The sequence below is a fragment of the Emys orbicularis genome, chromosome 1 (genome assembly GCF_028017835.1).
Source record: "Emys orbicularis isolate rEmyOrb1 chromosome 1, rEmyOrb1.hap1, whole genome shotgun sequence".
Classification (NCBI taxonomy): Eukaryota; Metazoa; Chordata; order Testudines; family Emydidae; genus Emys; species Emys orbicularis.
The window spans coordinates 108,293,057-108,309,148 of NC_088683.1; the positions used below are offsets into that span (position 1 = coordinate 108,293,057).

General features: G+C 42.5%; 1 protein-coding gene across 1 annotated transcript in view; it reads right to left on the minus strand.

Moving 5' to 3' along the window:
• Nucleotides 1–16,092, minus strand: part of KDM7A (lysine demethylase 7A) — a 97,962-nt gene that overhangs the window by 45,739 nt on the left and 36,131 nt on the right. The window contains exons 3-5 of the mRNA XM_065413755.1: nt 8,373–8,490; nt 6,594–6,754; nt 2,390–2,531 (exon numbers count right to left, since the gene is read on the minus strand). Coding sequence (XP_065269827.1) covers nt 2,390–2,531; nt 6,594–6,754; nt 8,373–8,490 — 421 coding nt within the window. The remainder of the gene's footprint in view (nt 1–2,389; nt 2,532–6,593; nt 6,755–8,372; nt 8,491–16,092) is intronic.

The following is a 16,092-nucleotide window of genomic DNA, read 5'->3' on the forward strand; positions in this document are numbered from 1 at the left end:
CTAGTAACCTCCTTCCAGCCTGACAGTTCACCTTTCAGTATGACCCGTTGTAGTCTCTCCTTTAACCAGTTCCTTGTCCACCTTTCAATTTTCATATTGATCCCCATCTTTTCCAATTTAGCTAATAATTCCCCATGTGGAACCGTATCAAATGCCTTACTGAAATCGAGGTAAATTAGATCCACTGCGTTTCCTTTGTCTAAAAAAATCTGTTACCTTCTCAAAGAAAGAGATCAGGTTGGTTCGGCACGATCTACCTTTTGTAAAACCATGTTGTATTTTGTCCCAATTACCATTGACCTCCATGTCCTTAACTACTTTCTCCTTCAAAAAATTTTCCAAGACCTTGCATACTACAGATGTCAAACTAACAGGCCTATAGTTACTCGGATCACTTTTTTTTCCCCCTTTCTTAAAAATAGGAACTATGTTAGCAATTCTCCAGTCGTACAGTACAACCCCTGAGTTTACAGATTCATTAAAAAGTCTTGCTAATGGGCTTGCAATTTCATGTGCCAGTTCCTTTAATATTCTTGGATGAAGATTATCTGGGCCTCCCGATTCAGTCCCATTAAGCTGTTCGAGTTTGGCTTCTACCTCGGATGTGGTAATATCTACCTCCATATCCTCATTCCCATTTGTCATCCTACCATTATCCCTAAGATCCTCATTAGCCTCATTAAAGACTGAGGCAAAGTATTTGTTTGATATTGGGCCATGCCTAGATTATCCTTAACCTCCACTCTATCCTCAGGGTTTAGCGGTCCCACTTCTTTGTTTTCTTCTTATTGATATGGCTATAGAACTTTTTACTATTGGTTTTAATTCCCTTTGCAAGGTCCAACTCTACATGGCTTTTGGCCTTTCTCACTTTATCCCTACATGTTCTGACCTCAATAAGGTAGCTTTCCTTGCTGATCCCTCCCATCTTCCACTCCTTGTAGGCTTTCTGCTTTTTCTTAATCACCTCTCTTAGATGCTTGCTCATCCAGCTTGGTCTACAACTCCTGCCTATGAATTTTTTCCCCTTTCTTGGGATGCAGGCTTCTGATAGTTTCTGCAACTTTGACTTGAAGTAATTCCAGGTCTCCTCCGCCTTTAGATCCACAAGTTCTTCAGTCCAATCCACTTCCCTAACTAATTTCCTTAATTCTTTAAAGTTAGCCCTTTTAAAATCAAAAACCCTAGTCCCAGATCTATTTTTGTTTATCCTTTCATCTAGTTTGAACTGAATTAGTTCATGATCACTCGAACCAAGGTTGTCCCCTACAACCATTTCTTCTATGAAGTCCTCACCACTCACCAAAACCATATCTAAAATGGCATCCCCTCTTGTTGGTTCTTCAACTACTTGGTGAAGGAATCCATCAGCTATCGCATCCAGGAAAATCTGAGCCCTATTATTATTACTAGCACTTATCCTCCAGTCTATATCTGGGAAGTTAAAGTCTCCCATGATCACACAATTCCCATTAGTGTTTCCTTCATTAAAAACATTAAAGAGGTCTCCATCCATATCCAAATCAGATCCCGGCGGTCTGTAGCACACCCCAAGCACTATCTCAGGTGAGGCTCTAGTAGCTTTCTTTCCCAATGGATTTTTGCCCAGACAGACTCGGTCTTATCCATTCCATCACTTCTTATTTCTTTACAGTCTACCTCATCACTGATATACAATGCTACTCCACCACCTTTGCCTTTATTTCTATCTTTCCTAAACAGCACATAGCCTTCAATACTTGTACTCCAGTCATGACTACTATTCCACCATGTTTCTGTTATCCCTATAATATCTGGTTTCACTTCCTGCACCAGTAACTCTAGTTCCTCCATTTTGTTACCTAGGCTCCTCGCATTAGTGTACAAACATCTTAATTTTTGCCGTTTGGCTTCACTGACATTCTTTACCCAATTAGACACAGACATTCTACCACCAGTATTACCTATTAGACTGGTATCTACACTACCCTTCCTCCTTATGTCCATTCTCATACCCACAGCTGTATCCTTTCTTACTTCATTTTCTTCCCTCTCAATGTTAAATTCCGGCGTGGAGATTACCTGGACATCTCCCAACCATCTCCCCCAAATTCTTAGTTTAAAGCTCTCTTAATCAGTTGTGCCAGCCTCCATCCTAGAAGTCTATTTCCCTCCTTACTCAGGTGAAGTCCAACCCGAGAGAACAGTCCTCTGTCCATGAATGCTTCCCAGTGGCCATACATCCCAAAGCCCTCCTTATAGCACCACTGCCTGAGCCATCTGTTGAAACCATTTCATTTATTTTAGAGTACTATTTACTTATACTTCTACATTTACTCTTTGTTTTAGCAAAATCTACTTTCTACTTCAAAGGAGTCCAAGTCAAGTTGTCTCAAAGTCATTTACTCACTTTGTGTCTGAAAACTCCAGACTGATCACATTTAATACTTTTGGTCGATCAGGATTCATGAAATACTTAATATAATTATGAAGCTTCATTTTACTGTCTGCCTGCCTTGCCACATCAATTACATCTATTACTTTGTCGCCACCTGTAAAAATAAGAAAAAATTAACATTTTAACAAGACATATGTTTAATATTTTCTGCAAGATATGACAATCCATTTGTACACAAATGAACTCCACTACCCCACCCTCCCCAAAACAAAGAGGAACAAGAGTAAACCAAGATCTTATCTAGATATAATTTGTTACTGTTATTTAAGAATATAACTGAACCTAATCTAAAAATAAAATAAGTCACCACTTCTGTGGTTAACCAAAAGGAAAAGGAGGAACCTAACATGACTAGCTGGTTCATATGCTTGGTTTTGTGGCTTCTGTCACCGAAAGGAAGAGAGGGTAGGAGGAAGTTATCAAGAATACATTTATTTGTATATATTTCTATAGTAGTCATCACCACAGTATCTGAGCACTTAACTCAATGTCTACTACAAATTTTCTACAAGCAATAATGAAGCTTATAGCCCTGATCCAGCAAAGGTTTAAGCATATGAATAACTAAGCATGGAGTAATCCCACTGGACTTCTTGCATGCTTAAAGATACACACATGCTTAATTCTCTGCAGGATTTGGTCCTATGTCTATGGATTTTCTTCTGAGTATTTGTAGTGATATCTTGTGGACCCTTAGAGGGGACTTTGTACTTCTTATCTCTGACAGGTGGGTGGCATCATTGCAGGGGGCCTGCCAGATTATCTTGGCTGGATCCATGGGTGCCTCATTTAGGGGGAGCGCAATCTTCGATGAGGTTGATGTTTGTAAAATGTCCAACAGCTTGTGTTGAGACTCTGCAACCTCTTCCAAGGGTATCTTGAGTGAGTAAGCAATCCTTTTAAATAGCTCCTGGAATTGTCTAAAGTCATCAGCTATTGGGGGTGGAGGAGGCATGACGGCTTCATCCAGAGAGGATGAAGAGATATTGGTCGGTAGGGTGACTTCCTGATCAAAAGGGTCCACCTACCGAGGATGGTGAGCATCTCAGTCTCTCCCTGTGAGTGCTAGAAGTCCTAGAATAGTGTTGCCTGTATGCAGCCTATGGATCCCAATAAGGCCACTGCAGTGGGAATGGTATTGGTGGTGGCATCCATGGATGTCCATACCACCAATGGGTGTTAACCCTGGGGTGATACGTGGGTTGTTCCAGTGGACCAGGTCTGGTGGTTGCCTGAATGGATGAGAAGTAAATGTCCCCCTTCCTCCTTATCCTCCTCCTCACTGGAGAAAGGAGGGGCCTATCTGGATGGGGGTGTAGATTGGCACTGTATCAAGAATGCTGAGTAATATCAGTACCAAGAAGGGGAGATTCTGGTGTTGCAGAAATTGGAAGGTCCTTGTGGAAAAGGAATTGCTGAGGTACCACAAGCATCGGTACCGAGGATGTTTTTGTTGGTGCCGCTGAAGTTGTAGCGGTTGTCGGTACTGATCTGGCTGTGCTATGCACTAGGTGACTGGTACATCACGCAGCAGACTACAGCAATGCTAAGCTGCCCAATGCCACACATTTAAGCGGCTCCATCAGTACCATGGAGGAGGTGGTAAGCTTCTCTTTGCCACTCCTCTCAGAGACCACCCCCTTAGGGTCTTTGGCTTTCGTGGTACCAGCAGTATTGGAGGATCCTGCCCACTTGGAGGGGCTCAACAGCACTGTGGTCGGTACCAAGAGTGTTGAATGAGCCGGGTTTTTTTTTTTCCTTTTTAGCTGGTTCCCTGGTAGGGGAGGTTGTTGCCTGCTTTTTGTCCACCTTTTTAGAGGACTTCCTTTTTGAAGGTGGTGGGGAATGTCTGCCAGAGGCTGTCACTGGGATTGGCGAAGACTGGTGTCCAGGGTGCAAAGTGGTCTGGGGGTCAGAAGCCAGGTGCAGTGACTTTTCCATCAGGATAAGTTTCAACTTAAGTCCCCTGATTTTCTGGTGCAAGCCTCGAGGTTGTGGCAATGGGGGCACTTCTGAGGTACGTGTGTCTCACCCAGACACTGGACACACTGAGAATGCCCATCACTGACCGGGATTGCCTCCCAGTAAGAAAGGCATTGTTTAAATCCCAGGGATCCGGGCATGCCCCTGTCAGTAGCCTTCCCCCAAGTGAAGAAGGTTAAAAGTACACTAAGGATGAAAGAAAATAAACGATGAGAGAGGAGGGTAGCTATAGTTAACTAACTCTACTCTAAAACTATATAAACACTAACTCTCAGAGGTAAACGTGAAGCAAGCAAAGAGGCGCTACCATGAACAGCTCAAGGACAGATGAAAAGAAATTGAGACTGGTTTGGTCGCATAGCGCTATGTAGCCGCCAGGAGTGGCACAAGACGGGGAGAGCACATGTGTGACCCAAATGGGCACTAAGTATCAGGGGGTAGCCGTGTTAGTCTGCATCTACAAAAACAACAAGGAGTCTGGTGGCACCTTAAAGACTAACAGATTTATTTGGGCATAAGCTTTTGTGGGTAAAAACCTCACTTCTTCGGATGCATCCGAAGAAGTGAGGTTTTTACCCACAAAAGCTTATGCCCAAATGGGCACTGCCACTGAAATTCTCCAATCACAGGTGCAGACACACACATTCACCTAAAGTGGAGCACACACACGGACACTCCTTGAAAAAGAACCAGGGAAACTGATGTGCCAAACTGAGTGTGTGGAAGTGTGTGTGGGGTGGAGGGATAGCCCCGGAATAGCCAGACTTCCAAAATAAAGTCACAGAATTGTTGAAATGCCAGCTATTCTTCCGAGCAACCATGAGCAATCAATAAGGGGACTGAGTAATCAGTATATGGTCAGGTCATTCAGTATACTGCACATAGTGTATTCTAATGGAGTCTTAAAACACTGATAAGCACAAAAGTCCTGTTTGTAGTGCATTTCAATATGCTACCAAAAGAACACAAGAGATGATACAAGGCACACAGAAAACTCTTAGCTGTAGTATATTATGCAGCACATTCCACACTGCAGCTGGCTCAGTCTCACTGTCCCACTGAAATACATATTCAGGTGGTCCTGAGGTGGTTAGAGACTGCCCAGCAAGCCTGACGGAAGACTAAATGCTCCTGCTGAAGCTATGGTGCTCCCTGAACTTCTCCCCCACTCCTCCAAGGAGCAGAAAAAAAGCTTATAAAGGGAAGGATCACATAGACTGAGGAGCCAACAACTGTTTACAGATATAAGAGAGGTGAGGAGGGAGGAAGCTGATCTGACCCTGAGCTTTCAGTCTCCTCCTGTTCCCTCATCCGCCAACTGTGAATACTTCTGCCCTGCAGCTACCTCCCTCCCTCCTCACCTATCTGAAACCTACTGTCTGCTCCTCTCCTTCCCTCTCAGGCTGCTCTGCTCCTTGGAGGGGAAGGGGCAGAGAGGAGCAGGGGGTTCCAGAGATGCAGCAGCTGGGAGTCCCTGGACTCAAGCAGCAGCTATAACCTCCATGTATTAACAGTGTAGGTGGGGAGATGGTATTTTGGAGCAGCTGGGAAGGTAGCATCCCTCTCTCCCTAAATTCACCCCCACCCCCGCAGCCACATAAGAAGCCCAGGCAAGGACCTTCTCCCCAATACCCCAGACACCCTAAGGACACCCTCACATATGCAAAAGCTTTGTTGTGCAATGCACCATCAGCAACCGATGATTGGTAAATGTAAAACCCTTTAAAAGATGTTCTCACTGTGCGACAAACCATTTTTAAAATCTGTAACAAAGCCCCCCATCCCCATCATTAGAGTACAGATTGCAAAACTAGCTTATCTGATTCACAGTGTAAGAAAACATCCTCAAAAACCATTACAATCTGTTGCTTATGGTGTGTTGCAGAACAAAATACAGCTGTTCAACATTTCAGTCATCACACATTTTGATAGCTTGTGCCACAAGTTGCCAGGTGTGAATGTTGAGAGCTATGGGCATACAATTGTCACATGCATACCCATACACAAAACCCAAATTGGTAGGTCTAATTTACCCTTGCCAACCTTCTGGTAAGAACTGTTCAATTTAGATTAGGCATATAGTATCCTTTAATTGTTGTAACCACGTAAATATTTATTGTATTTAATTCACTCTACACTGAAGCATTCACACATATTCCAGGAAGTCCCTTACCTACATAGCGTTCCACATCCAAAACGGAGAAAGTAGGGGGAGGGAGTCTGAGCCCAAGACCGTCTAATTTAGGAACCATAATAGGGACATCAAACCCATGTTTCTCCAGGTATCTTTGTGTCAGCTGGCTGCCATGCATTTTCAAAATGATTTCATCAGCACTGGGAGGGGGGAGGAAGAAACAAAATATTAGCACTGGGGAAAAAAAAAAAAACAAAAAAAAAAACAGTAAACCTGTTTGAAAGAGAAATTAACAAAAGCTTTGTTGGGTTTCAAGGAAACATCTTATTAGAGTTACATAGCGAATATAAAGCAAATTAAAATAAGTGGATACAATTGTATTAAATTAAGCACTCAAGGTAAAGGTAAGCCTGCTAATTACATTTAATGAAACTAAAAGACAACGAATGTAAAACCAAATCAAGGAAGTACATGTTTAGAAGGCTGAGGGGGGATATGATTGCTCTCTTTAAATATATCAGAGGGATAAATACCAGGGAGGGAGAGGAATTATTTCAGCTCAGTACTAATGTGGACATGAGAACAAATGGATATAAACTGGCCGTCGGGAAGTTTAGGCTTGAAATTAGACGACTGTTTCTAACCGTCAGAGGGGTGAAGTTCTGGAACAGCCTTCCGAGGGAAATAGTGGGGGCGAAAGACCTCTCTGGCTTTAAGATTAAGCTTGATAAGTTTATGGAGGGGATGGTTTGATGGGATAACGTGATTTTAGTCAATAGGTCAATAACATGCCATCGCTGGTAATTAGTATCAATGGTCAATGTGGGTCTGGCTGGAGAATCATGCCCGCATGCTCGGGGTTCTGCTGATCGCCATATTTGGGGTCGGGAAGGAATTTTCCTCCAGGGTAGATTGGCAGAGGCCCTGGAGGTTTTTCGCCTTCCTCCGCAGCATGGGGCAGGGGTCGCTTGCTGGAGGATTCTCTGCGACTTGAAGTCTTTAAATCATGATTTGGGGACTTCAACAGCTGAGTCAAGGGAGAGAATTATTCCAGGAGTGGGTGGGTCAGATTTTGTGGCCTGCATCATGCGGGAGGTCAGACTAGATGATCATAATGGTCCCTTCTGACCTTAAAGTCGATGAGTCTATGTTTATAGGTATAATTAATCTGGGGAACTCTGCTATAAAATGTCATTGAAGCCAAGAGTTTAGGAGGATTCAAAAAAAGTCACTTATACGGATAAGGACAACATATTGATATATTAGAATAAAAAGCATTTTCTTTTAAAAGGGATACAAGTCATCTTGCTTTAGAGAGTAAGCCAACTCTTAACTGCTGGAATAAGGAAGAAATTTCTTTTATGACCAGGTTATTACATAACTGTGCACCAAGGGATCTCCTTCACCCTCTTCTGAACCATCTGGGACTAGATAAACCACTGTTCCGATGTTTGTGGTCTACATTAGAGAGAGAAAATGGGAAGTGATTTCTGAGTCTCTTGTTTCCTGGACCAGGCAGGATGAAAATGCTGAAGAGGCAACACACCTAACAATATGGGTTGGTAGTGATAGACTTCATAAGAAATTACATCCATGTGTAGTAATTTGATTGATGGATGCTACAACAAGGTGCCTTGAAGGCAAATATATGGATATGAAACGCTGGATGAAAAAAAATTAGATCTCAGACATGTAAGAAGGGGTTTTTTTGTGATGGTGGTGTTTTTGTGGAGGCACGTTAGGAAGACTTTTTAGACATGATCAATACCCAAGGTTTTCCCCCTTTTTATGATTTGACTTCTAAGCAAGTTTCCATACCTTGGGAATGAGCGAGCCCGCAGTTGTTTAACGAAAGTCCGTGTTCCAGCTTGGACTGGTTTGGAACCATCATCAAACTCTGTGTAGTCATGTCTGTGCCAGTTCCTCCTCTTCTTCACTAGATTTTTTTTTTAAAAGGATTAAACTTAAAATTAGTCAGTGTTGATGGCATGGGTGAGACTGGCTGATGTTCCACCAGTGAACCAACCACGTTAATTAGACTGACAGTCTATTTTTAATTCAGTTGACTTCATCTGTTGCATAAAACAGAGTCATCTTTAAAATATTTAAAATATGATGGTAATAACAAAATATTAATCCTTTGCATTTCTATAGCTCCTTCCATCTGGGAATCTCAAAGCAGTGTATGAATAATGATTTAAGATTCAATACTCCTGTCATAAGGGAATACAAACACTCACAGCCTGAAACTTGCCCAGAAAACTAAAGAGGAAGCCTACAGCAGAGCCAGAAATAGAACTTGAGGTTTCCTAATGCTCAGTCCTACATTTTAATCACAAGATCATCCTACATCTTCAAGATGAGCTAAATTATTACTTAATATTTATATTACCATAGACCAATACATCCCAATAATCCTGAGTGAGGTTTCTGATATGCTAGCAGTTGTATAAACATATGAAAATCTAGTCTTTGGCTATTATTAAAATGACTTATTTTTGGTTACTCCACCCTCATCCACTCATCCTATCCCTCACCCCATTTGTTTGCCCCATCCATTGTTTACATCTTGACTTTTAGTTTGTAAGCTCTTTTGGGTAGGGACTGTTATTTATTATGTTTGTACAGTGCCTAGCACAAGGGGTCCAAACCGGACTGAAACCTTTAGGTGCAACTGCAACATACAATCATCAAGCTCCAGGTGGAGGATTTTATATTAATAAAAACAAAAGGATAAATAAGTGTTCCTTTATGGTTTTGGGCATTGACTTTGGTTCTCTTCTATTAGCTACATGGTATATTCATACAAAGGCTTTAGAGTTCTAGAGCTAAACACAAATGTAAAACTAGAAGTCCTCATACAAATTGCTTTGCCAGTTGCACCATTACAAATCACAGATATGTTACTGAAAAAATTACACAAAGTCACAAAGGAATCATATGCAGTCTCCCACGTCACTTTTTTTTGTTTGTTTGTTTTAAGAGAATTGAAAAACTGACAAATTTACTTAATCTTAAAAGCTTCCCTGTTTAACATAAAATGATTGAATATCACCTTTCCTCAAACACATTTAATCCTTTCACGAATTACTCTTAATTGCTATCAACCACTTGGCACCGTAATTCAGACAGAATGGCTATGGCTTCTTTTAGAAGCAACAAATGTTCAACCATGAATTTGATGGCAAAGAATGCCAAACACTTTATTAGCACTTTCTACCAACACAATGAATACTGTGATTCTCTTGCACTCAGCTTCTATCACTTCAGTGGCTGCAAACCCCAAATAAATTCCCAACCAGGTGCCTCAGCAAAAAGGATCGTACCACATCAGCTTGGAATGAACTTCGGCTGAGTTTAGCCCTAGTTTCTCACTACCTTTTTATTGATCTGCAATGTACCAGTTACCAACTGAGGGAAGTTTAACAAAAAACTTAAAACTCAGGCTATGCTTATTTTATTCTGATTAATTCTAAAACAAAAACTATGCCGAATTGTGATCAGTAGTATTTGATAGCTGCTAATAAAGACAGCTGCCCCCAAGGTATATACTGAGACCAAGTGTGTAATGTAATAATTATTACTCTAGTATTGATCAGGAATTGCTTACATCTGCTGAAAAGGAAAGAGCTCGGGTTACTAGCCTGCTCACTCAAATGGGGTCTCAAAAATTGAGACAAAAAAGCCTGGCTAACAAAATCTGACATCTAAACAGTTTTATTAATATGATAATATTATTGGATCTTCATTCAACACAAAATGAATTAACCAAATAGTCCATAATTCCAAATATTAAATAAATTTAGGATGAGCTCTTGTAAAAAGTTCATATTGCACCAAAGACTGCAATAAAACCTAGCAAGTCTGAACACTCTATTTAAAAAAAAAAAAAAAAAAAAAAAAAAAAAAAAATCTGTCTATTTTAATAAGCTCTAGAATTTTTTGCTGCTGGTTTTTCAGAAACACCAGCTGCAGTCCAGCACTGATTGACAGCTAATTAATCTATTTGCATCTCCCAGTCGTTATACATGACAGGTAATTATTCCTAATGATGTATTGTTTTCTGTAGAGGCAACAAACTGTGCCCTTTAAAAGACACTTAGGAAAATAAATTGGCTCAATTAAACATGTGATGTTTATAGTGACTTGCTAACCTGATAATCAGTGTTGTAGAGCTAGTTTAATGAGTAGACTATTCAAATATTCAGTAGTACTTCATGAATAATGAAGCCAAGTTTTAATTAACTTCCCAAATCTACTTCCTCAATCATAAATAATTTGAATAATGCAGAGTACTAGCCACTAATTTGATGATTTGCAACATACAGCACTTCCACTAAAATTCATCTGTGATGTAATAATATACTGCAATGAAAGAACGCAGTAGTTGCATAATACATTTATTTTTACAGTGCAGTACTGATGTTTACAATCAGTTTTTAACATCTGAGAGCTAGGAATTAATAATTTTATTTCAGTTAATTCTTTTTCACCACTTGGTACTTAGGAAGGAGGTGCATCATGCTTCCTTGAGCAGGAGAGAATATTCAAGAATACAAAACAGTATGAAAAGTACCTTTCTATTTAAACTGTCAAATTATTTTCTATATTTGGCAAAATCCAGTAAGACACACTAGAACAATACACAAGCAGATAAGAAAATAAGTACAACAACTTTATTGTTTAAAAAACAAATTACTTGATTTTTGTGATTTAGAATGGACAGGTCATGTAAAAAACTTGAACTCTAAGAAGTGGAAGGAAAAAATATTTGTCCCCTCACCAATGCAAACAAGAAAGGCCCTGCCACAATTATAACACTAAAAATGAATTAAGGAAATCCATTGGAGAAGCAGGGATGTTTTAGGAAAAGGAGTGACAGAGAATGGGCCAGAAGTTCATTTTAAGATAGTACAGGATAAAGCATTATTTAAATTTTAATTTAATTATTGTTTTAATTAAGATTTTTACATTCTGCACGCCAGGCCAGTAACCACTTCTTACTAACTTATGTAAACACACCTTTACTATTCCTACCTGCCCTCCCCTGACCCTTGCCTAATGTCTCAGAAAAATCACAATCTAGTTTTTAGGCAGGGACTGTCAGTGTTATTTGTTTGTACAATGGGGATTTAATCCTGTTTGGGGTCTTTAAGTGCCACCACAACAGAAACAGGCTGGACCTATGGGATTTGAAAGAGGTTGAAACAAGATGAAAAGCAGTGTTGCCAACATGCATGAGTGTTTTTCTTGGGAGCTCCTGATCCTACAGTCAATTGACTACATGCGAGCCTCAGCTTTAAAAGTCCTGTGGCACCTTATAGACTAACAGAAGTATTGGAGCATGAGCTTTCGTGGGTGAATACCCACTTCGTTGGATGCATCCGATGAAGTGGGTATTCACCCACGAAAGCTCATGCTCCAATACGTCTGTTAGTCTATAAGGTGCCACAGGACTCTTTGCTTAGGGCTACCATATGTCCGGATTTCCCCGGACATGTCCGGCTTTTCGGTCTATAAATAGCCGTCCGGGGGGGATTTAAAAAAAAAAAAAAAAAAAATCTAAAAATGTCCAGGATTTCCCCCCGGTCGGCTATTTATAGACAGAAAAGCGGCGGCCAAGCGCCGCTGGGCACCCAAAGCCCCTTCCCGGCTCCCCCCATGCCCTGCAGCCTTACCACGCTGTCCGGCCCCGCAGCTGTCTTCCCCCTCCTCCACTCCCCTGAACGCTCCGCCCACCTGCTCCTCCCCCTCCCCTGCTTCCCGCGAATCAGATCTTCGCGGGAAGTCTGAAAAGAAGCAGGGGCAAGCGGGAGGCAGCAGCAGGTAAACTGGGGTGGGGGGGCGCGAGGAGGAGAGCTCCGGGGGGGCGCGGCCCTGGCCGAGCGGCTCCCTGCGGCCCGGGCGGCGCCTGGCAGCCCCAGCAGCTCCAGCCTGGCTCGGGCCCCAGGGCGGCAGCCCCGGTTCCGGCCGAGCGCGCCGGCCCAGCACCTCCAGCCCAGCCCCAAGCCCCGCAACCCCAGCCGGAGCTCCGCCCGATTTCTGGGCTCTTTAAAGCTGGCCCTAGTCAGGGGACAGGGAGGGGGGGTTGGATGGGTCGGGAGTTTGGGGGGGGCTGTCAGGGGGGCAGGGGTGTGGAGAGGGGTTGGGACAGTCAGGGACAGGGAGCAGGGGGGTTAGATGGGTCTGGGGTTCTGGGGGGGCTGTCAGGAGGGCAGGGGTGTGGAGAGGGGTCGAGGCAGGCAGGTAGCAGAGGGGGTTGGATGGGTGGGGAGTTCTGGGGGTCCTGTCAGGGGGCGGGGAGCAGTTGGATAGGGCATGGGAGTCCCCGGGGGTCTGTCTGGGGGCGAGGGTGTGAATATGGGGTGGGGGTGTGGATAAGGGTCGGGGCAGTCAGGGGACAGGTAGAGTCGTAGGGGGGCAGTGAGGGTGGGGGGGTTCTCAGGAGGGGGCAGTCAGGGGACAAGAAGCAGGGCGGCTTAGATAGTGGCAGGGGTCCCAGGAGGGGGCAGTCAGGGGACAAGGAACGGGGGGGGGGGGTTGGGAGTTCTGAGGGGGGCAATCAGGGGGTGGGAAGTGGGAGGAAGTGGATGGGGGCGGGGCCCCTCCCCCCCAGTGTCCTCTTTTTTGCTTGTGGAAATATGGTAACCCTATCTTTGCTGCTTTTACAGATCCAGACTAACACGGCTACCCCTCTGATACTCAGCTTTAAAAAATGTTCTAGCCCTCATGATTAGGGAGAGAAGCTTGAAAACATAACCCAAGTGCAACCTAAAGGCTTCAAAACCAGTAGGCAAAGAATAAGAACCCACAATTTATTAGTAATTTTTAAAATACCACTATTTTTAAGCTACTCATGATTACTCATTTTTTAATGCTTCGAGTTGGCAATAGCGCAACCCTCAACCAAAACACATTTGCAGTGATCACCATGTCTACACAGTAGGAGTAGGAATATGATATGGTGGCCCACATTTTCAAAAACATGTATGAAATATCTGATAAGTGCACAAGCCAAGCTGACATGTGGATACTCAAACTGCATACCCATACGATACCGTGCATTGTCAAGTCAGGAGCGCACACTTGGGCTGAAGTGTGAAAAATAAATTGAGTAATTTTCTGATATTAGTAAATTTGATCTTTACATCTTTAAACTACACAGCGGAGTTCCTTTAGCTACTGAAGTCTGACTTTATTAGCATAGTGGATTCTTTGGTGAGCCGGAAGTCAGCCTTAGTTGACATTTGATAATATGGAGTTTGCACTTTTTATATCTTTAGTCTTACAAATTAAATTGTTATGAACAATCTTTTAATGATTAGGTGGGGAAATATCCATAACATATATACTCCCTAGAACTGCAGTACAACTTCCTTTTAATCTGAACATAATTATGTTTAAGCTTCTTTCAAAACAATTTTGGAAAAACATATTTCAAGTAATAGGGATTATTATTATTGTAAGTGCCATGCAAATGCCTGTCCTCACTTTCTGGTGACACTGTAAGTAAGAAGAGGGCAGCATTATCTCCTGTAAATGTAAACAAACTTGTTTGTCTTAGCGATTGGCTGAACAAGAAGTAGGACTGAGTGGACTTGGACTACTGCAGCATCCATATCTCCATCTCAAATGGATGTAACCATGCACATTCCTGAAGAAAAAAGTGTAGATCAGAGATGAGTGTGGTGAAGGCACAAGAAACAGCTGCTGCTGAGTTTAGTTCCTTAAGTCTAGATGATCCGGGACTGTGGACTCACTTGAGCAGTAGCATGAGGGACTTCCTTGTACTGTATGGGCCACAGCAAGTGAAAAACTTCATGTTCCCCAAAGACAATGAAAATAGAAGTTTCCATCCATTACTGGCAGGAAATCCCCAATGGTGACAAAGTGGAGAGACCATGGCTTATGTACTCAAAAACCCACAATGCTGCACACTGTTTTTGTTGCAAACTCTTCCAGTCTAATGTTCCAGCCACATTGGGTTCTACACGAACAAAGGACTGGAAAAATCTGGCATGCCATGAGAAGGCAGCAAATCAGCACAGAGTATTCCATATGTGGAAAGAGCTTGAGATGAGACTAAGGTTAAAGGCCACCACAGATGATCAGCATCAAGAGAAGATTGCATCAGAGACTCTTTACTTGCAAAATGTTCTGAAAAGGCTCATTGCCATTGTGAGAATGCTTGCTACCCAAAACCTAGCACAGCTGATCTGAAGTGCCACGCAGTATGTGCCAAACAATGGAAACTTCCTTAAAATTGTGGAGCTGATGGCTGAGTTTGATGCTGTACTCCAGGAGCATCTAAGAAGAGTCACTACCCAAGACATGTACACACACCACTACCTTGGAAAAACAATTCAAAATGAGATCATACAGTTACTGGCAACAAAAGTCAAACAAGATTGTGGCAGATCTGAAGTCAGCAAGATATTACTCTGTTATTCTGGACTGCACACCTGACATCAGCCATACAGAACAAATGACTTTAATGGTGCATTTTGTAACAACAACAACAGAACCTAGTGAAAAAGTCCCTGCAATAGTGACTGTGAGAGAGCATTTTCTAGAATTTATTGACATTGATGATACTACAGGAGCTGGTATGACAAATGTGCTTCTTAAAAAGCTGGAAGATACGGGAATTGCAATAGCGGACACGAGAGGTCAGGGCTACGATAATGGTGCCAACATGAGAGGAAAGAACAGAGGAGTTCCAGACACGGATCCGAGAGTTAAACCCTTGAGCTTTTTTTGTCCCATGCAGTTCTCATTCATTGAACTTGGTGGTCAGTGATGCAGCGTCAGCTTCTAGTGAGGCTGCTGATTTTTTAAATGTAATTCAAAGCATCTATGTATTTTTCTCTGTATCAACTCATCGATAGCAAACTTTGAAGCAACATCTGGGAACATCCTCTCTGACACTGAAACCGAGTGCCACATTAAACTGCAGCAAGGGAGGTCTAGGTTGGACATTAGGAAAAAGTTCCTAACTGTCAGGGTGGTTAAACACTGGAATAAATTGCCTAGGGAGGTTGTGGAATCTCCATCTCTGGAGATATTTAAGAGTAGGTTAGATAAATGTCTATCAGGGATGGTCTAGACAGTATTTGGTCCTGCCATGCGGGCAGGGGACTGGACTCGATGACCTCTCTAGGTCCCTTCCAGTCCTAGAATCTATGAATCTATGATGGGAAAGTCGAGTGGAGGCGATAAAGCCTATCAAACACCAAATTGGGAAGATAGATGCCATAGTTGCCATTATGGAGAATAATGCTATGACAGGAACTGTTCATGGGAGAACAGTGGCAGGGGGAAATGGAATCACCAGAAACATACATAACTTCAAATTTCTGTGTGGCTTAGTGTTATGGCATGACATACCATTTGAAATAAATGTTGTAAGCAAGAGACTCCAAGGTGTTGACCTTGATATATCTGGAACAATGGAACAACTGGACAAAGCAAAGTCATACCTACAGTCTTACCAGTCAGATGAGGGATTTAAAAACGTTCTGAAGAGCGCACAGAAGTT